General features: G+C 43.8%; 1 protein-coding gene across 11 annotated transcripts in view; it reads left to right on the top strand.

Moving 5' to 3' along the window:
* Positions 1–27,600, top strand: part of pde4a (phosphodiesterase 4A, cAMP-specific) — a 208,580-nt gene that overhangs the window by 179,023 nt on the left and 1,957 nt on the right. For 6 of the 11 annotated variants that reach the window (XR_011191108.1, XR_011191112.1, XR_011191113.1 and 3 more), the window contains 12 exons: positions 6,635–6,728; positions 12,033–12,208; positions 13,479–13,577; positions 14,251–14,415; positions 15,069–15,168; positions 15,689–15,843; positions 16,667–16,789; positions 18,013–18,195; positions 18,552–20,228; positions 26,022–26,255; positions 26,411–26,460; positions 27,273–27,328. Coding sequence is in view for 1 of the 11 variants with exons in the window: in XM_015349077.2 (XP_015204563.1) it covers positions 6,635–6,728; positions 12,033–12,208; positions 13,479–13,577; positions 14,251–14,415; positions 15,069–15,168; positions 15,689–15,843; positions 16,667–16,789; positions 18,013–18,195; positions 18,552–19,034 (1,578 nt within the window). In the remaining 10 variants the exon portion in view is untranslated. The other 5 variants (XR_011191109.1, XR_011191110.1, XR_011191111.1 and 2 more) reach the window with 5 other exon arrangements.

Consider the following 27,600-nt stretch of genomic DNA (forward strand, 5'->3'; position numbering starts at 1 on the left):
GAAAGTGCTGCACATTCTCTCATTCTGCCTTTATACACAAACACACATTGGGGTTAGATACAACTGCTGGTCTATTTTAAGTTATGTGGTTGCATCCGTCTTGTGTCTTGTTGTTTTTTTTGGTGGCAACCGCAGAATGGATCTGAGAGAGAGCCAGCTCATTTCAGCGTGAGTGACCTCTAGCTGGATTCGAACTCCTGCCTCCGTAGTGGTGTAAGATGAGTCTCAGGAGGACCAGGGAGTCTCATACCTGCGTCACTGAGGACGTGACAGCATCTGAGTATGGCCCCCTTTCCTCCAAGGTCTTCTAGCGTGGGAACCATGTGGCTGTTCCAGTCTGGGCCTCCCTGGACACAGTTAATTTAACTTGTTTACTAGCACAGAGATGAGGTTTCTGAGGACTGGGGTGTTGTGCAATTTATGACTTGTCAGAGCAGCTCTGCAGCTTTCATTTCTCCAGCTTCAGAGCTGAACAAGGAGGTCAAATGTTTTCCTTCCTTATTGATTTGGCATCCATCCAGCTCGGCAACGTGAGTGGCCACTAACTGTGGGGAGATTAGTTAGTCAGTGTGGCCCCTTCCTTTTCTTAAGGAAGCAGATCTTCTATTCTACACGAAGTTTCAGTACTGAAGAGAACTCGAACTGCCTATAGGACTTCAGATGTCAGTTCACATGATACCACCGCTGGAATTGCTCCACTCACCAAAGCAAGCAGTGTCCAACAGATATCCTTAATAAAAAAAGTTATATGTGTTTATGAAATACATTTCAAATGCCAGGTAACAAAACCTGGACATCTCTCATTTATCTTCCCTATGCACCTTGTGTAAAAATGTGCAGTAAATGCACACCTCTGGAAATCAACCCTTACTGGTGTTTTATGCTTTCTCAGGCAAAATGGAATCGGAGTACCTGAAAAGGCTTAGAGGTCATGCTTTCTTGATTTCACCCCAGTATACTGCACTTTATCATGGTATACTGCAGTTTCACAAAGGAGAGGGTTTTTGTTTCAGTGGGCTTTCTCCTCAAAAGGTAGGATCGTATTCTTTAAATGTATCAAGGGGAGTTGAAAGTGTTGGGTGGGGGCTTTAGGTGATTTCTTCCTCTTCAAAGTCAGAAGGGAAGAAGTGGGTCACTGAAGTGGGTTTTGTGAGGTGATGTACTGTAGGTCAGCGAATCTCTGCCAAGCGATGCTGTAGAGTACGGCAGCTTTGTCGCTTGGCTCCTGCCACATAAAAGCTTAAGTATGAAAATAAACCAATAGTTTTGATGTAATCAAGGGAATTTCAAGTGATTTTAACTGGGATCCCTGGGGTAGCCAGGCAGAAGTTGCTTGAGCTGAGCCCTGCTCTGTGTGCACCAGTATCACAAAGCCTCCTTCAAATCAGATCTATTGAGTGTGGTGTAGGATTTCTTGAAATTTAGGATCAGAGTATTTACAGGGTTTCTGGGCTGGTCGGTCCTTTCTTTTCTTGTGGTCTTTGATATGGGGATTTAAATGTAAGCACATGTCATGACATGAGTTAATAAGAAGCTATTCATTCCATCATTCTCATGATTGTTTGTATTGATCATAGGTCCTCATGGAGCTATTTCAGTTCTAGGTGAATAACAAATGCTCTCAATCTGAGCAAGATATTTCAGGTTAGCAGTGAGGACTATGTAGAGGCAATACTGGACATTTAATATATTTATGAAAAGGGGGTAACCGTCAACCATAAGTGCCTGTAGGACTCTTGTTGTACAGCAGTTTGAGCCATTTGAGGGTATTCCATTTGCAAGGTTTAGAATATAAGTCAAAAGCTGAATTTCTTTCTTGTTGTCTTATCTGGAGGAAGTTTCCATAACCGACAAGTTATGGGAGTTAAGATCATTTTCCACCTCAGCTCCATCGGTACAATCGGAGTGAGAATCATTTCGCTGGACACTGACCGAACTGAACCGTAATGGGAGTCTTGTTTCCATCTCTGTTTTCTCTCAGTCCCATTCAGGCTCGTTCATCAATCTGACCTCTGGGTTAGAAGGCACTTGAGGGGGGAATAGCTGGATAAAGATCTGTTGTCTCTGCAGCGCTAATTGCATGGATCCTCTCACTTCGTGTTGCTGCTGAGCCACTCAGCTTCTATTTCCAACCCCCCCCCTTCCAACACACACTGAAAAAAGCTCAAGGGGAGTCTTGTGTACGTTTTCCATCAGACACGTGCCAGTGGTTTGCGGAGGAGCTGTGCGGTTTAATCCTTAACTGATCAATCCTCTCGCACCTCTCCAAGCCACGCTGTCTGGAGCTGCATAAAAAAACAGAACTCTCAAAGATCAAAGGCCTGATTCCTGGGTGGGGGGGCTGCTGTGCCCTAGAGCATTAGCATCTCACCCCCACTACTTTTCCAATTGCTGCTTATTGTTCGGTGGGATAACATCTGCTCACTGTGTCAGATGTGTTCTTAGTTCAAAGGCAAGCCTCATCAGAGCCAATAGGAACGTCTGGCAACTGTTAGAACTGGCCTAACGCACCCGTTTCCAGGTCAGAGAAGGCCAATCAGGTTGCCCTGCGCCCGCTAAAAAACATCTGGCAGCCGCCTTCCCAGATGACAGAAGGGGAGCTGGCTCGGAGGCGGGCACTCTGAGAGAAAGCACAGAGAGGGCTAGCCAGACAGTTGAGCAAAAACAACACGAGGCTTGCTCTCTTTTCTCCACCTGCGTCTTGGAGGAAAAGAGCTAGATAAATCAGCTGAGAGGCCCCTGGAATGGACAGCCTCTTGTCGTCACCAGCCAAGAACTCTCTTCTGATACCCTGGTCCTCCACGCTCACTGGGCTCCAGTCAGTAGAGCTGTGAAATCTGTGCCTGTAATCTCTCTACTCCAGTGCCTACAAACAGCAGCACAGCATCTACAGCCCTGCTCTCCAGTGCGGAGAGTGTGTGTATATTTCTCCTCATTTGGAACCGTTTAGACAAACACAATGCCGGAAATCAACTATCTGCTCTCCGTGTCCTGGAGCTACATCAAGGTGAGTTGTGAGGAGTCCATTCTTGCCTTCACACAGATTGGTAAATGGTAAAAGGACAGCAGTAGGATTAAAGACTTGATTCATGTTTGGGGAAAAAGTCTGACAAATTAAGTTTCACATGGTAAGCTTCATTAAGGATATGGTGACACGTATTTTTCAGGTAAAGAGAAAATGCAGTAGTTGTGGGAAACGTGAAAGCATAAGTATCGGAGACAAGACTGCAGCCAACATTGAATTGACTTGTTTCCAGTTGAATTAACTGTCAGAATGAAGTGTTTTGTTCATTTTGTCCATGACTACACGTCCTTCAAAAATAATACATTAACATTTCAGTGAATAAGGTATTAAAAAATGACTGACCGGGCATTTGAGGAGACATTCATTTAAACTTTGAGAGGCATTCATTCTGGGTTTGCCAGATTGAGTATGGAGTTCTGTATTCAGAAAAAGGTGCCAGTTATCCCAATATTGTTACATTTCCCCTTGTAAAGGCAGTTCAAATATTTTCTTCCTTAAAAATGTCTCTTTCAGTTATCACCTATTATGGACTGTAGGTCATAGTTTGACAAACAACAGCTTTCAGATCTCGTGGAGACGTATTTCTTGCAATACAAGTCAAACTGTCTGTTCAGAGTTGTGATTTTCAAACTTTTCTTGTGTTGCTCTTACAGCCCCACAAGGTGGCTAGGCTGTAATTCCATTCCTTCCTGCTGGAAATGTCTTGTGTGCTGGTTCTACTTATTGCTTTGTTTTTGTAAGGCTATTTTTTGGATATTTGAAGGGAGAAAAAAATCCTACGTAGAATAATATATGGTATAAACATGTATTACTTACGGGTGATATGGTGGCGCAGTGTTTAATATTGCTGCCTCGCAGGGCTGTGGCTCTGGGTTTAATTCCAGAGCTGGGGTGCTATCTGTGTGTGTGTATGTTGTCCTCATGTTTGTGTGGCTTTCCTCCAGGTGCTCAATGTTTCATCCCACAGTCCAAAAACATACAGGTGGGTTAAGTGGCTTCTGGGAAAATTGGCCCTGGAGTCTGTTTGTTTGTGTGTCTGCCCTGCAATGGATTGGCCCATCCTAGGTGTATCCTGCCTTTTGCCCGTTTCTTGCCAGGATAGGCCCTGTCTTCCCTGCGGCTCAGTATTGAATAAAGCGGTTTAGAAAATGGATAGATGGATATGTTACTCACCTAGGAGCCTTCCATCCATCAGTCCATTATCAGAAAGCTGCTTACTCCTCGTGAGGGTGGGAACAACCCGGAGTTTTCTGCTCTGGACCCTGGGCAGGACTGCCAGTCTATGCCAGCAAACGGGGATCAATTAGAGACACCAGTTAATCTGGCCCGCGTGTCTCTAGAATATGGGAGGAAACCAGACCATCTGGAGAAAACCCTCATGAATGGGGAGGAACTTGCGAACTCCACATAGAAGGTTTCCTAGCCCAGAATTAAACCTGGGATCCAAGAAATGTGAGGCAGCACCACTAACAACTAAGCCACTGTCATCTGTACGCGTCTACTGAAAATCATCTTTTTCAAAATAATATCTCAATATACAATTAATTACTGGAAGCTTTTGATTTTATTCAGCAACTATTCTGTGTAACACAGTATCATATGTATTCAGGCCATTTTCGACTTTACAGTGGGGATGATATTAATTTTCAGTGAAGAGCTTGCTGTACATTGAGGAACATTCCCAGAGTTTCTATGGAAAAAAATGGAAAAAATACCCTTGGTGTTTATTTGAAGCTGCTCTCCAGGGTATTCAGGCTCCTGGAGCTGGACTTCACTGGCTCCTGCGCGGGAAGAGGTTGCCCGACATGTGCCCCTTGCTCGGGATCGTGGGAGTGACCTGCGTGATACACACACAGACATCCCATGTCAAACTACATGACCGTGATCAGGGATCAGCTTTTGGTTAAAGATATCTGCGATTACCTGCAGTGGTCTTGGTTTTAACTATTTAGATCATTTTAAAAGGACTGATTAATAAGCAAATTAGAAGGCCAGTTAATAGTTCAGTTAAGGAGTGAATAGCTGTTTGGAACAGAAGCCTGGAAAACAGAGGGTTGAACTTCAGTCACTCACTTCCATTCAGTTTACTGCACTTTTCTTGCTGCCCTCACTCTCCTGCCCATTGGGAATCACTCGCTTCTGACCCCTTGTCTCTCTGTCATATCCCTTGGCTCAGGGATACATACAATGTGTGGGAAACCAACATCCTCATGTCCTCATGCCCACTGCAAGCTGTCTGTGTCTTTTTTTTATACTGTAGGCGCCACAATCGCAACAGCAGAGCTATGGTCTTGCAGGGAGGGCAGACGCAGCTCTCATCAATAACACTGCAAAGCCTCAGACTTCCAGCAGGCTTTAAATGAGCGGACTTGGCCTGACCTGGAATCTAACCAGCACTGGTGGCTAGTGTGGGCTGAGTATTGAGGGACCCTGGTTCAGTGACACATTGTCACAGTGCCTTGTGACAGCAGGGGTCTAAGGCTGAGACGGCAGGCTTGTTTAGAATAAACGTGTAAAGGAGCACTGCGCAGAGCACTGGTGAAGCGGAGAATGTGCACAAAGGCCCCTCCACTGTCATTGCCTTGACCTACTTTCGGTTGCTGGCTAGACGCAGTATGACTGTGCAGGAGCAGCAAGGCTCTGACATGAGAGAGAGGAGAGGCCAACGAGATTCTTTTTCTGTGCTGTTTGTGTGGTTCTGCGGTATCAAGGCACGTGCCTTGACCGCTGTGGGAGTACGGCCTGTTTGGGAATAATGTACGACCGGGTGCAACAAAACCACCAGGTGGAGGAAAATTGTGTTTATCACAACCCCAGAGACAGAGAGGAAAGGAGCTGTACCATTTTAGATATGAGAAGCAACACTAATAAATAACATCACTACCAAGACTGTGTGGTTTGAACGTCTCAGTTTTCATGTTTCCCAGCATTTTGCGTACATGGTGCACAAAGGTTACCTTGAAATTAGATCCAAACCCCCACCATTCTTTGTGTAAAGAAGTGCTTCCTGGATTCAGTAAATGTTCTCTATTTCCACGTGGGTCCTCAGATCTTAGTTTCACTGTTTTTCCTGAGCCAGTCATCAGTAACCTTTGAAGATCTTAAATCCCTCCTATAAAGTCCCCTTAGTAGGCTGGTGGTCAATACTAAAGAGATGCCTTTGCTTTAAGTTGTCTCTGGAAAGTATTTTGAATAATACTTTGTATTTGTATCATTTTTTGGGTTGGTGTGTACAGTAGTTATGTAATCTGAAGTACAGTAAATCAGGGATCATGTACAGTAGCATATCTCTACCAAAGACGCCATAAAGTCAAAGGACTGGTATCTCTCTGGAGAAACTAGAACCAGCAAGCAGTGTTCTAGCTTAAAAGGCTCTCCGGGGTGCTATAAAGGCTAGTTAAAAAAGGAACCACCCAAGAAGAAAAGAGTGGTTCTGCTTCATATTTCAACCTCAAGATGCCTCTGATGATGTCTAATCTAAAAGACTTTGTAATCCTGCGTTGCGCTGTTAGTTCACACAGTTTTGCCACATGTTGGTAGGAGTGTTGTGATGTTGAATGGTATCCAGTCCTACAGCACTAATGATATGTTCTTCACTCTCTCCTCCAGTTCAAAAGGATGCTGAACCGCGAGCTAACACACCTGTCAGAGATGAGTCGGTCGGGGAACCAGGTGTCTGAATACATCTCTAGTACCTTTCTAGGTGAGTGTCACGAGGCTTCATAATCTTTGTTCCCCACAGGCTTCTGTGTTTTTACTTTGAGCAGATTTAAGGTGCAGCTGCTTTTTGTCCACAGCAAAAATCTCCATGCACAAGGTCTCTTAAGTCAATGGCAGCTTTTAGGGAAGTATATAATGCCATCTGTTGACCAGAAATGGAATTGCAAGTGTTTGATTAATGTCAATGAGTTCACCTTGTGTTTTTTGCATGCTATGTCTCCAGTCCTTAAGAACAAGAAAAGGCTTCAACTTAAGGGAAGTTATCCAGTTAAGCAATCTTGGATGACCTCAAATAGGTAATGAAGGACTCAGGTGGAAGGAAAATCGGAAACCTTCTGGCCCTCTGGGACTAGAGTTGTTCACCCCTGCGTTACAGAAACCCTTTTCTAGATGGAATCCCCTGCTCTATCCTTATAACCAGAATGGTGACTTCATACCAGCAGGACTGGTGATGCTAGCTAGGATGTTATACATCACCATAGCTGCATGACTCTTCACTCGTACTAAAGAGTGGGGGTGCTTGCTTCACCGGAGAATGTCTGCATTCCTCTTTAATTTAATGCACACAAAATTTGTCTTTTTAAATATTAATTTTGGTAAAATGTATTTCTTTTGTCCACTCTTAAGACAAAACTACAAATGAAATAGGCACATTGCCAGGGAGGTTCATGCAGAATCCTTCAACGTTAAGGCAACAGTGACCCTCCAGGCTAGTGAGAGTCTCATACAGCTCTATCTGACCGTGCGAGACCTTCACAGTGTCTAAACTAGGTTATGTAGGGAGATATGGGACAACTGTAAAGACCGTGGAAACCAGACTTTAAGCTGTTTCTTCTCTCTCTCTAATTGTCAGACTCTGCCAAAAGTAAAGTATTTAAACTTTTGGGGATGTCACCCCAGCATTCCTTTAGCTTCCTTATCTTAACACTAAGAAACATTTGTCCTCTGTCACCAGGCATGGCCTGGGTTAGAGTTATCATTTACATAACCCCTTCTGCAAACGTCATTCTGGTTACAATTTTGAGAGAGTGCCAGTAAAAAATAATGCAGCAACTATTTTGTGTTTTTTTTGTGCTTTATGTAGCCTCTCTCCACTGGTCGTGCTTGACTGTTTATGGTAATCTAAATAGTAATGTCTTTGAATTAACAGTTGGAGTTAGGTCATTTTGAAAACTGCATTACTGACATCAAGTTACAGCATCCCTTCTGAATTAACTATATCAATTTGAAAACTATAAACTATATAAATTAACTACATCAATTAAAATAAGAAATGCAACCCATTTGCTTCTCTGTCAGGCCCTGCCCTACAGGGATCTTAAATCCTGGTGTGTTTCTTGCATTACTTATTGTGTTGCATCTCAGTGTTAAAGCCTCTCACTGTGACTCTGCAAGGCTTCATCATTAAGCATTTGTGCTAAACAAGAGTTAAGGCAAGGAATTCGTTTTCTATGTCAGTAAAGAATACCTTACTTCAGTTGCTGAACATTATGCCTTGTCGTTAAACCAGCTGGTCAGGTCTAGCTTGAACTTTAAAACTTATGACTGCAGTGCAGAATTTGCTCCACGTTGTCAAATTCTAGGCAAGCATCAACAAATTGTTCACTTGGACAATTAGGTCACGTGGACTCCCAGCTCCTTCAAGATTTTTCTTGACGTTTCAGAGAAAAACAGCAGCTGGCTGCTAAGGTGCCCCTGTAGAGATTCGGATCTGATCTGGAGAAAGATGTAAACCCTTTTGTGTGCAGAGGGAGAGGGCTCTGATATAGATCGTGTGACTGACAGATGATAAATGTGAATCACAACCTGCAGTCTTTCCGGTCCAGACAGAAGTCCCAGCCTGGTAGAGCATTTTTGACACATCCTCTCATTCTTTGTGGATGCTTGTCAAACTCGAGTCCTGGATGGATGAAGGCCTGTTGGTTTTTGTTTTAGCTGGAGCTCTTACAGTAATTACTTTCTTAATTAGGCTATTTTTAAGATAGCATAAGAGATACTATAGAGTCAAGACAACAGAATGTTTTGAACCTGTAAGGAAGATTCAGTTTACTCCAGTGAATTGGACTCATTAGTTGAATGACAACTGGGCTGAATGGCAGGGGGCCATGTTGCTGTTGAGGAATAGTTTGTGATGCTTCAGCTCCAAGAGCTCCGGTGAAAGAACAGGGAGTGCTGTTGGAAAGTGGTGGACCACCTTCAGCCCAGATATTCTCCCAGTGTACTGAGCTGAGGGAGTCTGGAACAAGCTCCCTAGCCAAGCTGTTCAAGCTGAATCCCTTCATAAAATAGCTGAATAATATCCTAGGATCAAATAGCTACTAGCTACCAAACGGGCTGGGTGGACAGAGTCTCCTCTCATTTGTATCCTTTATGTTTCCCTTTTCAATCGTATGTGGTAGCTGCATCATTGACCAGAAGCTGTCTGTATTGGGCAGGTTAAGCAATAAGAACATAGGAAAATTCTGCAAACAAGAGAGGGTGATTTGGTCCATCTTGCCGTTTGGTAGTTAAGTAACTAAGTGAATCTAAAATTTCATCCAGCTGTTTCTTGAAGAGTTTGGGCCTCAAACCTGGTTGGGAAGCTTTTACCAGAAGCCTATTCTTCAAAAAGCAGTGTGTTAGTACCAGTGCCAAATCCCTAAAGAATTGTGGCTCTCCAGGATCAGGACAGCTACACCACTGCTCCATGGCCCAGACGAAGACAGAATAACCCAGAAGGAAACAGTTTTCTATCGCCTGTATTTTTCTATAGCCTTTGCTATTGGCATGCTAGCTCACTCAACTCCATACAGTAGGACCAGTGTGAGTGCTGTTGTTTAGCCCAGGAAAAAGGCAGAAAGAAATAGTGGTGAAAAATGCCACTTAATTGAAATCCAGGCATAGGGAAATGAAGAAGGTGACAAGATAAACCGATTGACGTCAAACACAGATACCACAGGCCCTTATACAAATATGTATGGAAATAGGGCCCCTTCACGCCCTGTGCACAACTTTGTGCTGGGGGAAGTAATTTGGGCAGACTCACAGAGGAAGTACAAGCTAGAGGCGAGGGCCCGACTACCACATTTAGCACTGTTCTGCAAGTAACCTAGTGGCTAGCAATTGTAATCCAATTATTGCTTATGGCCCCCTCCAGAACCCAAAACGCTGGGGTTCATGGGTTTCATGACTACAGTCCTCTTTTTCAGCTGGAAAAGAAGCAAACCTACACAGTGTGGAAATCTGTCTGACACCCACAGCTATGTGCCAAGGGAAAGAGGACGCAGTGTGAGAAAGTTCCTCTGTGCTCACAGGTCCAGCATCTTTTCATAAGCAGTGTGTGTATCATAGCTCACCAGTCTGGGTGGGGTGCTTGGCAGGAAAGCAACTTTTTAATATTGGTCAATATTAGATGTCAAAAACAGATGCACATATTAAAAATGTCTAAAGAAAAGATATACATTAATTTAAACTAACTGCAAATTGATGTTTAGAAGAAACATATCTTGTTTCTTCTCATATCTTGAAACATATCTTGTTTCTTCTCTCTACATTTTGTATATTGGGCCCTCTGGGGACTCTCCTTTTCCTTGTTGGTACAGGAAAAGCACGGGTGCACCTGGATTGTGATAGAGTCCTAGAAAACAAAAACTTAGCCATGTACAAAGAACAAAACTTTGGAAAGGGTTACGGCAATATATCAAATCAACACTCAATGGGTAGCTGCTAGTGTTGGGACCTAAACCACAAAGATCATTTGAATGTCTGTTAGTAGTTTCCAGGTAAGTTGGTGTAGTAGGCTGTTGTGCAGATCATAAGTTACAGATGAAGAGAAAGGCAGTGCAGAAGGAATTCATGTGAAAGAACCAGGACCTTTTTCCAGACCGTGATCGGTAAGATCACTTTCAACTTCAGTCTGAAAGAGCTAGGCTTTTATAAATATATTTTTTTCTGCTTAAGTGCACGGTGATAGTAAAAAACTGCAGTATATGGTTTAAATGTGCACATCTTGCAATGTATTCGGAATAGAAGTTTATTTGCTTTTTCATGCAGAGACATTCCAGTCTATTTCCAGGCACATTTCAAACTGTGGCCTTCTGGGAGAATAATTTGACATACAAACTATACGGTTGTTGATTACCAACTCTTAGTGTGAAAGAAGGTAAATAGCAGAACATTTGCTATAAGTAGAAGAACAAGAATGGTTACCGCTAGACTTGATTGGCATTAATTTCAATATAGTGTTTCTCATTTTTATACATGATTTTATATATGATTTAAAGCTGGAAGAGTTTTACCATACCATCCAAGATGATTCATCCATCCTTTTCACCAGTTAATCATGTTATCTTCGTGAAAGAGAAATGTTATTTTTTAAAACACAGCACTGGGTAGCGTTGGGTAGCAGGAGCAATCTCCTAACAGGGCAGAAATGAAGATGCAGAAGCTCTTGTCAGGGGTGCTGCTTTTATGCTGCTATAAGAAGCATATGGATGAGATTCATGGCTGGGTTCCTTATAGAACTATTGAATGAACCAAATGGTCCGAGCCCTTTCCTATAGTTTGCAGCCTTTTTCATGCTCTCAAGCTCATACAGTGTAATTGCACTCTTACCTCCTGCAGTGAATCAGTTCACTGGGCTCTACTGTATGTCTTGTTGCAAGCTAGCTGTCAGAGGTTACTGCCCATGGTACTGGGCAATGGTGGTGGACCATAGTCTACCAAGTACATGGAATTTTACTGTGTTAGATTTTACCTGCACTTCTAGTGCTTGATTTAACATTCCTATGGACATTGAGGTTTTGAATATAGAGCCCTGTACGTACAGTATGTTGCACTAAATGCCAGGTTTATAGTTACTTATGAAATAATAATTAAATATAATAAGACTTGTTCCTTTTTGATGTTTTTTTACTGTGCATAAAATACTGTAAAAATACTCCCTATGAACCTAAAGGGTTAATTTGTTTAGTCTGCTTAATTTCAGATGTGCCCTTCGCCTTTGAAATTGGAAAGAACAGTAACGTCATGATGCACTAAAACCTGCAACAGTAAATGTTTTTCAGGAAATAATGAAAACCCCCATCCAACTCTTTAAGCTGCAAGGAGAAATAGAGTGAGGCTGCTTTAATTCTAGGACGAATGCGCACATATGCACTAAGTAAGACGAAGTAAAATAACTAGACCTGAAGTGTTTTTGTGCTATGGTGTGCTGTTTGTGTAACAATATGAATGTGTTCATAGCGGAAGCCCCCGTTGGCCAGTCAAGTGAGCAGTGCTGACGACAGATTTCCTCTGCCCTCCCTAGACAAGCAGAACGAGGTGGAGATACCATCGCCCACGCAGAAGGAGCGGGAGAAGAAGAAGAAGCAGCCCATGTGCCAGATCAGCGGCGTGAAGAAGCTCATGCACAGCTCCAGCCTCACCAACTCCAGCATCCCGCGGTTTGGGGTCAAGACCGAGCAGGAGGACTCGCTGGCCAGGGTGGGTCAGACAGGGTCCGGGGTGAGGGTGTTGCCCCCGAAACACTTAAGGAAGGAGAAAACGTACAAAGCAACTGAGATTAGAACTGTGAACATAACACTGGAATGAAAGTTAAAATGTTCAGGAATGGAAACTCTGTTAGAGACTAACAGCAGTCAGGTTTTCCACGTAACAGTCCCAAAGGTTAGTGTGACCCGCTCTGAGTCATTTTGAAGTATTCTGACTATTTAATCCTTTGACCTGCCACCAGGTAAAGATCCCTTTTATTCTGATGCAGCTGGGCGCTCCGTTACATAAGGACCTTTGTGTATTAAAAATGTGTTGAACAGCAGTGTGCACATCTGCTGTGGCAGTGTCCTTGCGTCATTCCTGGCCCAGTTACTGAATTGGTTTCCTAGGTCGCTCTGTGGCTGAATATTGATATTCAGTAGGATAGATTATGGACAAACAATAAATGTAGTTCTTTAATCAGTTCCAGATGACCCATGAAAACTGACCTTCAGTATATTAGCAGCTTATCCCAGCATGCAATGCATTTATGCAAAAGTAACTCTTGTCCTGAAATGACTTCTTTGTTATTCAGAAAATCTGGAACCGCCACGCACTGCCTGTTTTTACACCACAATCTGCTACTGTTATTAATCTCCCTTTTATGAAGGAACAACAATAAGCAGTTTGTTCAAGCAGGACACAACTGTGTGGCAATCAAAAGTTATTTTTAAACTTACAAATGTGTGTTTTTGCATTCATACTACAAAAAGCAATGTATAAGATGTTAATATTTTATATTAACATTCTGAAACTTTAAAGGATGCCGTTAGCCATTTGGTTTAGATTTTATTTAGTTTCCTCCACTACACATTGACTCTCCAAAATCACTATTTCACAGAACTGTGTTGTATACAGTGAGATGATTGCTTTTAAAGGCATTGTATTTCACTGTACATTTCCCAAGCGCTATTTCATAGCACACTCGCCATATTAAGCACCTGTTCATGTTTTACGAGCTCCAGACTCTCGAATACAAGACAACACAAAGGGTTGGATATTCCATGCTTATGGCCTCAAATTGAACAAATTTGCTTAGACTGATACAGCTCAAACAGCAATACGCAGCCTGCAGTAAGAGATACTTTGACCTACAAGAATCTCAGTCCTATCCCCATCCAAAGTAAAAATGCATTTGGATTTGGAGAAATTCTGCATGATGCACATTGCAGCTTTATTATTCCAACTCCTTATGTTATGGGGGTTCTTTCTTCTTTCGCAGGAGCTGGATGACTTGAACAAGTGGGGCCTTAACATCTTCCGAGTGGCGGAGTTCTCTAACAACAGACCACTAAGCTGTATCATGTTTGCCATTTTCCAGGTAGGTTGTCTGTGTTCACTCTGAATCTCTTTCCTTCAGTTCACAGTTTCCAGTGTGGCTGATCCCCCTGATCTGGTCTTAATTTACACACTTAACTCTTAACTGTAGAATCTGCCTAGAGTAACTGGACAGTCCTTTCCCTTTTCCAAATATGTACAATGTTAAAACCTTTTTAATCCTATTTTCAACCAACCAGCCGCTGCATTTATCGTTAAAATTTTGGAAAATTATGCCATCTAGTGTAATTATTTTAAGTGAATCAAAATATATTCACTTTTGAAGCAATAAATAGTATCCTCTATGTGTGGCAACATCCTATCTTCACTAAGAACTGGTAGCACTAAGGAGCTCCAATGGAATAGATTGGAATGGCTGCAGTTTGCAAAGTCTTTGCTAACAAGAAATACATTGATGGCTGCCATGCAATTATTGCCAAGGCATTGCTGGAAAGATGCATTTCACAAGCAGTAACAATATCCAATAGGAAGACACCTGAGGAATATTAATAGAGAAGTGAGGCAATAACCCACTCAGCTGAGGGCCAACCATCCGGATGTAGGATAAGGAAGTTAGGAGCCCCATGCAGAGCTGTGAAGGTAGAGATGGGGTGGACGAGGGCTGCAGAAAAAGACCCAAGACAGATTTGGTTTTGTTTCACCTATTGTCCACACAGGAGCGAGACCTGATGAAGACCTTCAAGATCCCAGTGGACACCTTCATCACTTACATCATGACACTGGAAGACCACTACCACGCTGACGTGGCCTACCACAACAGCCTACACGCTGCCGACGTCACGCAGTCCACACACGTGCTGCTTTCTACGCCCGCACTGGACGTGAGTGCATCTGGGACACTGCCCGCCTGTTCATTTACGGGGATCACAGTCCTGGCCCTGCCGGCGTTTATTCCAGCAGAGCTCCTTGCCTGATTGAACCTACGGGTTTTGAAGTTTGAGCTGCAAAGTTCCTGATGAAGTTCGTAAAAGGAAATCCCTCCGGAAAAAGCAGGCAGTCAGCTGTCCGTCATACAAACAGATTGAAAGTGCAATCCAAGCTGTGATAGTGAAACAAACAGTTCATAACATGCAGAAGTAAGAAAGTACTAAAGGGAATCTGGAAGCATTTCCAAGGTATAAAACCAGTAAAACAGACAACAGAGCGCAGGGATAAAGCCGAAACAAATGCTAAAACTAGGGGGAAGAACTTTCTAAGACAGAGCGGAGATAAGTGGGAAATCAGGTGTTAAATATCCTGTGGAAACAAGGTAAGCACTAATTTAACAGTGGACAGGTGAGACTGTTTCCTGCCACTTTGCATTGTCATAATTGATGGACAGGTTGAGCAGCAGAAACATTACCATGGTTGCCTAGAGATGACAGGATTGTTGTGTTTGGCAAAGCTAAGGTGATAGACTAGTCCCTGTTGCCTTGCTGCCTTTGCCAATATGTGTATAGTCATTCCCTTTCTCTCCCTCTGTGTGTCTTGGCAGGCCGTGTTCACAGATCTGGAGATATTGGCAGCACTGTTTGCGGCTGCCATTCACGATGTGGATCACCCTGGTGTCTCCAACCAGTTTCTAATCAACACTAGTAAGTCCACACCACACCCCCTCCCCCTGCAGGCCGACAGCTCGCTCCACTCTTCCTCCTCTGCTTCAGCCCTCCGCAGAGTCATGTCTCTTGTGACAGGAGTTAAGTTCCTTTCTAAACAAGGTTTAGGACAAATTGGTTTTGTTATTTTAGCAGTAAAAATTCAATTTATGCATGTCAACATTAAGCAATTTTGTTTGTAGCACAGGGTAAACCAGTCTCTCTTGCGAGATTTGTCTGAGCTTGACGCTTTTGCTAGTGGGAGTGGAATAGAAGCGGAAGCGCGGGTGGGAGTGGGTAATGTGGGGAGGGGATAGGAGGTGGATTAAAACACAAATCTCACGCAGGTCTTGAGTTGCAGTGAAGGTGTTCTGTTGAGTAAATCACAGCCCCATAACTAGAGAACAGCCTTGTACCTGGAACCTTTCGCTCAGTGAGAATGCTTCCCGGTGAACCCAGAAGCCTTGTTATGAAGAGCTGGGTCAGCAGATCCTAATGGTGGCCCGCTTTTTGCCCCCAGACTCGGAGCTGGCCCTGATGTACAACGACGAGTCGGTCTTGGAGAACCACCACCTGGCTGTGGGCTTCAAGCTGCTGCAGGAGGAGAACTGCGACATCTTCCAGAACCTGAGCAAGAGGCAGAGGCAGAGCCTGCGCAAGATGGTCATCGACATGGTCAGTACTCTGATCAGTACTTGGGAGGCCGCGGGGGGGGTTAGGGGAGGGGGTGACAGTATTTACTATTTACGGGACCTTCCACCGATCACATCCAGCCAGTAACATATTGAGCCTGAACCCATGGTCCAGTAACTGACTATAGAAGCAGAATTTCATTTTAAACTGAGAACAAGGGTGACTTCTTCACCCAAAGGGTCGTGGGAATTTGGAACAAGCTGTACAGCCATTCAGCTGAAAATGATACCCTGAATTTTTTCAAAAGACAGCTGGATAAGATCCTTGTGTCAATTAACAAAAACAGGCTGGATGAACCAAAAAGCCTTCTCTCACTTGTAGTCTCTCATAGTTTTTGTTCTTATTTTTTGGCCTGCTTGTCAGGGCAAGCATGAACACCTGTGCCCTTAATTTGCTGGAGAGCTCATAATCCATCAATGATAATACTGCAACTGAAAATGTAAAATAATATTAGCTCTAGTGATTCAGGAAGCTGTTTCTTTAGGTATATACCAGATACATCCCTTTGTGTGCAGTGGGTGTTATAGTGGCCCTGTGCCCAAAAAGATCATGGAAATGCCATAGTCATGTTGTTTTCTGGTGATACCTTATGAAGGCTTTAGAAGTAGAGTAGGGCACAGTGCAATCACAGTAAAAGCATGGAAAAGACCAGATGAACAATGGAGAATCTGTGCAAAAGTACTGTAGAAAAGAACCCTTTAGGAAGTTTTGTGTGACGCCTCTGTACTGTAGCCACTCAGAAGGGAGGAGAAAGCAACGCTGAATCTGATGTTCTGTCTCTCCCTCTCTCCCCTGTCTGTGGCAGGTCCTGGCCACAGACATGTCCAAACACATGAGCCTGCTGGCCGACCTCAAGACCATGGTGGAAACCAAGAAGGTGACGAGCTCGGGAGTGCTGCTGCTGGACCACTACACAGACCGCATACAGGTGGGGCTCTCTTGGAGGCTGAACAGCATTCCTGCCAGTGGCACAACCTACTTGGGCTATGTGGCCCATATTAGGGGAATAGGTTAACTGAGGGATCAAAGGTGCCTTCTTCCTCCAAAAAACTTCACTACTTAAACCTGTAATTTTGCACACTACATATGACCTTCTGGACCGTATGGATATTGTAAAGACTTAAAATTCACTCTTTTGTCTCTGTGCCTTTGACAAGGCTGACTCTGCCCAAAGCACATGCTTGGGAACTGAATACCTCTGAATGGCCTTGGCACTGTGTGCCAATGGAATGGGAGCTGCACAGAGGCTGAAGGTTAATGAAGAGCTAGTTGCTAAGGGAGATGGGGAGGGGGTGGCAAATGAGAGTGTAGTTGCTAAGTGGTGCAGTTGCTAAGCAAAGTGGTTCTAGACAGAGCAGCTAAGGGCAGCGGTTGCTATAGAAACACCTGGCCTAGGAGCGCAGTGCCCGGTGAATCCAGTTCGTATTCTTTCTATTCATCATTCCATGTGGAAAGGCAGACTATGCATAACAGTGATATGGTTTAAAGGAAACAGGTAATGAAAACAGACCTTTCCTCAGAACAGGAGTGTCCTCTTCTGGACTCTAGGCTAACTCCTCACTGATATACAAGTACAGTACAGTGCCCTTTTCCATTAAAACATGGTGGAATTGCCCACAGGATTTTCAAACCTATGATATGAATATCTTTTTTCTACACGTCACCATCAGACCAGATTTCTCACAATTGTACAATTACTTTATACAAAGATTGTTCATTTTCAAATGGCAGAGCTCTGTGTGTTCAGGTGGCCAAAGGAGGACTTCTGTATTCTACACGAGAAGGTTTAAGTAGCAGTCAGATATATTGTATAATCCAATCGGATTGTCCATATCCTATAATTGGAGAAGTCAAATCCCAAACCTTTTTAACGGAATGTACTACCCAGACCTGGGCTGATCACTTGATCCATTCAGAATGTTGGAATGCAGTTTTTTGCATATTTACTGTTTTCAAAGCTTCGGGAACATTTAGTGAGGACCACAACTTCTCTGGCTCTAGGGCTCAATTCAAAAGTTGGAGGAAAAAAAAGTTTTCTTCCATGTGGCTGACCACATCTCTCCTGCTTTATCACATCTTGTAAGATTACCTCACTCACTCATTACCTGGCCTGAAACTAAGGCACTTGGCTTCCGTTGCATCTCTGCCCAGGTGCTGAGGAACATGGTGCACTGCGCGGACCTCAGCAACCCCACCAAGCCCCTCGAGCTGTACCGGCAGTGGACTGACCGCATTATGGAGGAGTTCTTCAGGCAGGGGGACAAGGAGAGGGAGAGGGGCATGGAGATCAGCCCCATGTGTGACAAACACACCGCCTCCGTGGAGAAGTCCCAGGTAAGCCCTGGAACAGCTTGACAGCCAGTCTATGAATTGGCTTCATTACTCTGCTCTCCTCCCCACTGATAGCTGGTGTGTGGTGAGCGTTCTGGCGCACTATGGCTGCCGTCGCATCATCCAGGTGGGGGTACACACTGGTGGTGGTGGAGGGGAGTCCCCATTACCTGTAAAGCGCTTTGAATGGAGTGTCCAGAAAAGCGCTATATAAGTGTAAGCAGTTATTATTATTATTATTAATTAGTTACTCATTGTGAAGGGCTGACAATATTGTAATACTCAAGGCTGCTGCCCAAGCCCACAGAGGGCACAGGAAGTGCTGACATGTCACATCGCTGACTCTCCTTCCCGCGCAGGTGGGCTTCATCGACTACATCGTGCACCCGCTGTGGGAGACGTGGGCCGACCTGGTGCACCCCGATGCCCAGGAGATCCTGGACACCCTGGAGGACAACCGGGACTGGTACCAGAGCATGATCCCCCAGAGCCCCTCGCCGCCCCCCGACGACCCCGAGAAGGAGCCGGATGCCTGCCTGGACAAGTTCCAGTTCGAGCTGACGCTGGAGGAGGAGGGCGAGGACCCCGAGGGGCGGAACAGCCGGGGGGCTGCTGCGGAAGAGGAGGGGTCCCCCAGCCAGAACCACCTGGGGGAGAACTGCGTGGCCGGGAGCCCCGAGGGCGAGGACGAGGACCCTGGACAGCCCGGGGAGCCGGGGGTGGTGGTGGTGGTGGTAGGGGAGAACGGACACTCAGAGGGGAGCCCGGAGGAGGAGGAGGAGGAGGAGGACGATGAGGTGGGGGAGGAAGAGGAGCTGCCGTCCTCGCCTGCTGAGACATGAGACACAGACCTCTGATCACTTCCTGTCCCTCAACGCCTTCCTTTAGCTCCCCAACACTTCCCTCTCCCCCCGGGGGCGCTCAGCAGACAGAGCTGCTGGAGGCCTGGGCGGTTTGTTGGCCGGTCGGAAGAAACCGAAATGAAAGAAGGACTCCGCTCCTGGTCCCGTTTCCTGCTGCCCCTTGTCCCAGAGCCCCAACCACGCCTCCCCCGCACCCACCTCCAGGGACCTTTGGAGAATAAAACAATACAGCGAACAAATAAGAGACCTGAGAAAAAAAAAGAGACGTTTCTAATTTATTTTTTAAAAAAGGGAACAAAAAATATTTACACAGCAACTGTAGATTTCGAATGTTTGGTGGCGCCGCCCCTGTGGTGGGATCGAGGACCTGCAGAGAAGAAGAATTAGAAGAACCTTATTTTATGGGCCATTTTGAGACATTGTAGCACTCTGGACATTTTACATATATATTAATATATATACCTATATATATTTATATATATACATTTGGGGAATGGGAATGGAGCTAAGTAAGGACTGAAAAAAAGGAGATTATTTATGCTTTCTTGGGGATAAAGCCATTTCTAACTCGAAAGGATTTCCTTTTCATTTTATTTTTCTGGTTCGTTGGGAACTCCAAACAAGAGCGCAAGCCGCCCGAACCCTGTTCGCGAAAGCCTCTTCCATTTCTGTCGGAAAAGACGCCCCTTGGCCCCAGTCCGTCTGTCCGTCCTGGTGGATGGGCGGCGAGGGGGCGGGGCTCAGCTGGCGTGGAGTTTTGCGGACCTGCGGATTGTTCTGAAGGACCTAGCCGGGAAAGAGTGCGTACGTACGTCACGGGGACGTGCGTCCCGAGTCGGAGGGCCCCTCCCTTTGCCCTTTTACCCTTTACGTAGAGTGCTACTTCGCTGAATGGCCGCGTGCCTTTTTAAACCTACAGGCCCCGCGGGCTTGTAGCAACGGTCAAGCAATGAATCATAGGCGGGATTTGATTTTCCTGTTGTTGTTTTTTTTTTTATTTTCAGTGTCGCCTTCTTATTTAAAACAAAAGCTGTCAGTCTTTATCAATTCCCGAAGGAGTTTCTCTCTCCTAGGAATCTTTTGACGAAAAAAAGTTTGCCACATTTTACAGACGCCGTAGGAGACAGTGTGCAAAAACTGACCGTCTTCTTTCTATCTCTAGAAGATTCAACAGTAAGTCTTCCTCTGTTGGTTTTAGCCGAGTTTCTACTTTATTTGTGTTCGGTTTTGCACAAAATGGCAATACTACGAAGAAAGTCGAAGTGCGCATGAGATGCAGTCCTGTATTGTTTTTTTAATTCTTAAAAAAGACCGAGACTCAATATAATGTTATTTATATATATAAACTAGGGTTCTTCACCACTTTACACTGTAAAGGAATGGTTCGTTTTAAAAAATAAATTCGGACTCCTTAGTGCTTATAGGCTGCTACAACAGACTTCAGTGTGTGACTTTGCCAAATGAATGACAAACGTTCAGCGAACGCGAAAGGAATTCATGTGTACAGTATCCACAAGCCATCCGAGAACCCTAGTTTGTGTATGTCATATAACAAGCATTAGCAATTATGGATTCTTGCCAAATTCTGTAATATCATGTCTGTCCGCTCCGTGCGCTTGAGATGGTAAAGGGCGAGTCAAGGAGGAAAGCGCCCTCAGGTGGACCTTTCATTGGTAATGAGAGACTGAGGAGGACCAGCCTGCTTTGTCCATGAAACGGCAGGTGTGGGTGGTACTTAATCCTGCCATTCAAGAACACAGATGTGACTCCTGCTTTTTTCAGTACCGGCAAGAGGCCGCATTCCTGCTGCTTCTTGCTGGTATGTAGCCTTGTTTTTTAAAAGCAAATCACGTGAAGATCAGTACATTTCATGCTCAAGGAGACTGACTATACAATCTCAGCCATAGGAAGGTATTGAATAAGCCCAGGAAGGGGAGGAGGTGAAGGCAAAGTCCTGTATAATGAGGATGGTTTCATAGAGCGAACAGACATGCCATTACAAGGTCTCGGAGGGTTTCGGTTTTATTTCTTTTGCCTTAACGTTTGTTCAGACGGGTGGTAGATTGGGGGGCTGGGTGGAGGGGTGTCCTATTCGCCACTGTGTCACTATGTCAGAATGCCAGTTGAGGCTGTGTAGGAGGGGGGAAAAACAGATCAGTGGGGCTCCATGAAGCACAGAGAACAGTGGAGCGATCCTGCAGATAGAGTGTCACCAGCCTTCCTGAGCACAGCACCCTGGGTCCACAGTCCTCTTGTCCGACGATATTGTGTAACGAGATGGGCAAGGGGGGCATGAGAAGGAATAACATGCCTTGGCACATGTGGAAAATTTCTACAACATTTTTCAATTTGAAGCATCCCTAAAAGATTCCCATGAATCTTACTGCATTCTTGGTGGAGGTCTGCTGAGTCTGCAAGTCTTGCTCACGAGCTAAAGGATTCCTTCCTTCTCGGCCACAGCCGAGCTGCTGAGAAAGACGTAGACAGATTTTGTGGCAAATGGGGTTTGGTCCTCCCACCTCTTCCCCCAACACACGCAGTGTTCAGCTTGGACTCTCGGTGAAAAGAGCTGATGCCAGCATTCAGAGCCAAACAAAAGCAGCTGCAGAACCGGTCCTGCCTGACTCTGAGCCTCATACTTCAGGAGCAGCTGCACTTCAGCTTCTCCGCCTTGGCACTCGCGGTCTTGAAGCCTCTCAAATTGTGTTTGATTGGAAATTGTTTTCTAGTCCACACCTATTTTTCGGCTGTACTAGATTTACACATTCCATCACTTTGACCGTCAAAAAAATAATAATCAGATTTTACCCTCCTTCACAGTATCTTGTAGATTTTAAAACAGGGGTTTCCAGCCCTGGTCCTGTTAGACTAACAGGTCACCTGTTAACAAAGATTGGCAATACCTGTAAGCTTCTGTTGAATCAAGCAGGTGATCTGATACGTTATGTAAGCTCTGGTACTTGAGCGCTAAAGAGATTTTGAAGTGATTGAAGAAATTGCCTCCAAATTGCTTAATTTAACAAATCACACGATGAATTAAAACAAAAGAATTGTTCTATACAAATTTGTTCAAATTTGCTGGACTGGGGCTCTCCAGGACCAGGGCTGCAGATTGTCATTGCCAGACAGGACAGCTGTTGGATTTTCCTCTTCTAGGTAGGGCTGTGACTGTACCTTGAGGTGCAGAAGGCCAGGCTAACACAGGGCCTTTAGTATATGCTGTTTGCTATGAAGTATTCCCCATGGCTCAGACTCTTCTTTTCCTGGAGGTCCAGGGATGTGCTTTGGTTTCAGTCATGGACAAACTGTATTTGCCTTAATGTTTCCAGGGAATGGTTGTCTGCTTTTTTTCATTTGTTTTTCTGCCTGAATGGTGCAGGGTGAGCTGTTGGCCGAGAATGTTTTGGAAGTTCACTTCACAAAACCGCATTGTTTTAATGCAGTTTTATCCTGCTCCGCCCTTGTGTGCTGAACGGTGCATTTCAGGCGGTCACTGCGGGGGTGGGTGTAAGACGCAAGCGGTACAGGCTGTCGCTCATGGCTGACACTGACACAGACCTCCACATTGTGCGCTCAGAGTTGTGGACAGTGTCTGTGGTGTTTCTTTGTTGCCTTTTGTTGCTGTTGCTTTATTGTGAGCACTCTTGCAGTGTTTTTAAGTTTCTGGTGTGCGCATGTCTCAAAACCTCACTCCCTAGTTTGATGGGAACACCACAACCACACAGCTTCACTGGTTACAAAGCCACCAAAGCACATATTTCCCATTTAGCAATTTATACTATATAAAGAGTGCAAAACGTCACAAGTTTAGATGGAGGGTTCTGGTGTGATGTGGTCCTGGAGTTTTCTAATAAGGTCTGAAGTTGGCGAAGGTTGGGGAGAGGGGGAACCACCTACTCTTCTCTTTCACAATTTGGAGAGACACCAGGATGATTCCCTGGATTGCTGGCCATCTCCGTGACAACACAGATTAGCTCCATGCAATACTTTGTGAATGCTGAAGGCTGTGGTTTGAAGAAAATGAATGGGCCTTGTGCTGCCCTGCCATACTAAATTGAGCAGTCTTGGCTTAGAGATTGTCTATATCTGATACAAACACGGTGGCATTGAGAGCTCAGCCTGCTGCAGCAGTTGTACGGGGCCTGGAGAGTATGCAGAACCTTCTGCACAAGGCTGGTGTTCATCTGTTCTGAATACAGCAGTACAGCTGGCACAGTTTTTCATCCCAAGGGTATGTTGGCATTCTTTTTTAGCCTAGACTGCCTGTGCCACACTCTGCAGTTTCACTTAGTACCGTCGTATATTGGAGAAGATTTTGAGATTTGCGTTCACTTTTCTGTTTCCTGGTGGTGTTCCTTATTTTATGTTGTTTTATGTGGTGAGTTAATGAAAACAAATACAAATTGCCATTTTAACACAATACTGTAGCAATTGTTTCTTATGAAATTATTTAATTGCTGCCATCCTTTTTCTCAATGATAAAGAATATGCCTCCAGTGTTTTCTCTGAATGGTTCGTGTACAGTTTTTATTTTTGTATGATTCTGTTTGATGGGTTTGAATTTATTATTGTTTGTTCTGTACATATTGTAATGTTGGATTGTAAAATATGGATTATATAAACAAGAAGAGCGTCACATTCTTTTTTTGGGGGGTGTCGGTGCGATCAAATTAATGTTTATGGTCAGATTTTTTAAATCTCTGCAATCGTTCTTGGTTCTACCCTCCCCCCGTCTCGCTCTTTACCTCTGCTTCCTCTCGCTCTCCTCCCCAGTCTCTCGCTATGTAAATTTACATTATATGCGAAGAAATAGATTTGACACTGTAGAATTAAGAATAAGAAATATCAAGTTGTGTGTCCTCCTTGCACTCTTCTCATAGTTCATGTCCTCGGGCTTTTACCTCATTGTGTCACACCAAACCAGTGGGACAGCTGTATTCAACAGTTTGTGGTCTGTGGTGAGAGAGGACAGTGCTAAAAGCCACTCCAGGGAGTGATGCCCCATCAAGAGCCTTGCTTTCAAAGTAGGCAGATTTTGGTGTTATTGATGCAGATGTTTTTGGGAGAAAGTAAGTGCTGGCACAGTTTGAGCTACATATATATTTAATCCTTAAAAGTCACGAGGAGTGTTTAACCAAAGACTGATTTGATTACTGTGGTAACAGTTACAGGTTCCTAACATTTTCGAAAGTGTGTATATGCACGCATGTGTGTATAAGTAGAAGTGTTTTAGTTAAGGCCCAGATCTTGAAAATCTTCAGTCATGGTTAGGGCCCTTAGGGTCTGAGCATGTGGAGAATTCTACCGAAGGCAGGCAGCCTGAGTCTTGAGAAGATGGAGCTCTCCGTCCTCAAAGGCAAACCGAGAGATTGGTGATGTGTTTAAACTGACAAATGTTTTCGGAGTTTTAAACACTGCCTGCATCACATCATGAGCTCAACAAATAAATCAAAAGCTGAATCTTATGATGAATATTAAATTCCAAGAGGGATTTGGATGGTTCAAATTTGTTTCCAAACTGGGTGAAGTCATAGATCGCTCCTAGAGACCCCGACGCCCCTTGTTGAAGCTGTTATGCACAGTTTAGTAAAGTGATCTGGCATCTTTAGTTGCAGGATATTGATGTCATGGCTTCTTTTAAAGCAAAAATGCGAGAGCCCTGCACTTTGAAAAGGTAAGGATCACAGACCTGAGTGTCCTTCCTGGTTTGGCTTTGAAGAATCCCTTCAGAGCCTTAAGCCCGTTTGCTGCACAGTGCTGTGTTGCCCATGGTTTGTGTGTCTTGTGAAGGGTTGGGTTTCCTCCAAGGGGAAAAAAGACATGCACTTTATATATTAAACAACCATAGCTCTTTTGAAGACATTTTTGTAAAATTTAAGAAATATCCAAAGTGAGAAATTAGCAGAGACTGAGGGCAGCTAAGAAATTAGAATAGGTTTCTTCTAATTGACATTTAAGAGTTACCCCAAATGTAGGACTTGGAGATTATCCCAAAAGCTTTGAATGAAGAACTATCCGTGGAATAAATCATAGAACTCAGGTGGATTTGTTCTGTGTATGGCTGAGTAAAGTATTGATCAGTATTAGCTGAAATTGCACAAAATCTGCATTAATGTTAGTGAATCAAGACTCTTGATGATATCTGCCCTAGTTCAGATTGGATTAAATTCCAACAAATTTAGAATTTAATCCAGTCTGAACTAGGTTGGGCTTTTCTGCTGCATGTTTCATAACAAATGGGATTAAGGCTGAAGGTCTGCTTTCTCACTTTAAGTTTGAGATCATCTCCTTTCCTCTGTTTCTTCTTAGAACAATGGTCTGTTTGTGATCTGTGAGCTTTTGCTCAAATGTACCTTGTTTGGAGTGAAAAAAATACACCATTAAAAATGATTGTAATATTTGTAAATTATATTACTGTAATGTGTACAATGTGTCCAAAAAAAGGGGGACTTCTAAAGTCTAGGTTATTTTTTATTATATTTTATTATAAGATTTGTTTTTTGTTTCTTTTCAGAGAGATTAATCCAAGTGCTGGGGTTTCATTTCTGTGAAATTAAAAGGCATCTTATAAGTTAATGACAATATATAAATATATATGTATATTTTTTCTTTGATTTCACTGTATGGTACTGTAAAGTGTGTTCAAAATAACGGATGATTTTTTAAAATATAAACTGCAAAATAAAAAGCATGAATACATTTTATGCAACAACCCTGGTGTCCGTGACGAGTGGTTTTTGTGCAAGACTGGACTCCTGGTGGGAACCTGAGCACAGTTTTCAGGCTTGAAGCAAAACCTCTTTATCCAGCCTACAGTGAAACTGCTTGCAGCCACTGGGGGGCAACAAAGAGATATTTTCCATAAAGCAGTGGAATTTGGTTGCATTCAGGGATAACTTTGCTATTGAAGTCCCAGCTACATTTGCATGGTTACTCTGATATCCTTACATCTGCTTTGCTCTACAGGTGAAGCCCTTGCATTATGTCTTCTTCTCGGCCGAGGGTTGGCGTATTTTTCTTTTTCTAGGCGAAGCATTGCCCAGTGATTGACCCTCCTTGGTCTGCTATGGCGCCACCATCAGGGCTGGAATCAGAATGCGGTTGCATCCATTTTGCAGTTGTCCTGAACATTATCCAATGTTTGACATTAACAGCTGAACTAAGCTTACAAGAGTAATAAATGACAAATGAGCTGAACAGGTAATGTTTTTTTTTAACCCAATTGAAGAGGTTAATAACTGTAGATAGATGGTACCAGATAGCTGTTACCGCAGGTGAGTATCGCTGCTAGGATACAAGATGCCATCATTTCTTTACTTTTTCATTGCTAGTTATTTTCCGCATTTCTGTTCTAGGAAGGACATAATCCAGCCCCACCGGTCTTTGGATGTTCTTCCTGGCTGAAGTACGTTTCTTTTATCCTAATTTAGTTAATTTAGTGTGTGCATTGGATGCTTGTTTAATTTACATTTTTGGGGGTTTTACTTCTGGCAAGTTTATAATATATTTAATTTTTTTTGCATTGTGTACTGTAGATATTTTGTTCACTTTCAAACTAACACTGTTGTATAAAAACAGCCAAGTAAGATGATACCATAAACAAGACAAAATAACTTGTGAAAGTCAAGTTTCCCTTTAAGGGGGAGCTAAAACCTGTTTTATTGTGTTATTAAGGATAAGAGGGATTCTGGAGTTAATGTTGTCAAGCAAGGGCGGAGCGGTGGCTCTGTGGCTAAGGATCTGCGCCTGTGACTGGAAGGTTGCCGGTTCAAATCCTGCGGCCGGCAGAGGAATCCTACTCTGTTGGGTCCCTGAGCAAGGCTTTTAACCCCAGCTGCTCCAGGGGTGCCAGACCCTGCGCTCTGACCCCAAGCTTCTCTCCCTTTCTATGCGTTATAGCTGTACAGTATGTTCACAGGTGTGGTTTTTAAGAAAAAGTGTGGTTGGACTGGTCAATGGGGGAAAAAAAATTGTTCAGGTTTTTCTTCTGTAATTGTTATGTGATGTGTAAAGCCAAGGGCACCGGGTATCTTCATTCACTAGAAAACCATCCCTCTTAGGGATTTGAGTATTTTTAAACTGGGAGAAATCATCTCCTAGAGATCCAGACACCCCTTGTTGAAGCTGTTACGCACAGCTTAGTAAAGTGAGACAGTACTGGCGTTCTTAATTGCAGGTCATTAAATGTTTAATAAATGTAATTCTTTTTTTCTCCAGGTGAGGACCTGAATATTTGTCCTGTGCACAGAACTATTGGATCTCTGCATGAAATGGTAAGAAATCAATCTGGATATTCATCCTTATACTGGATGAATAATGCAAAGGTTTGATAATGTTTCAATGCCTGTGCAGACCAAACAATTGAAACTTAGGACTTGGACTGTAAGGCCTCTAGATACATCATGTAACGCTAGAAGTACATTGTTTTATTTGAAGTATTATGTGCCCAGCTAAATTCTAGACATCAGAAACAAGCAAATCTTATTTTGAGTTTTATAAAGGGTTACTTTTAAAATTTTTATTACAAACCAATGTTTTACAAAAA

The sequence above is a fragment of the Lepisosteus oculatus genome, chromosome 11 (assembly GCF_040954835.1).
Source record: "Lepisosteus oculatus isolate fLepOcu1 chromosome 11, fLepOcu1.hap2, whole genome shotgun sequence".
Lineage (NCBI taxonomy): Eukaryota > Metazoa > Chordata > Actinopteri > Semionotiformes > Lepisosteidae > Lepisosteus > Lepisosteus oculatus.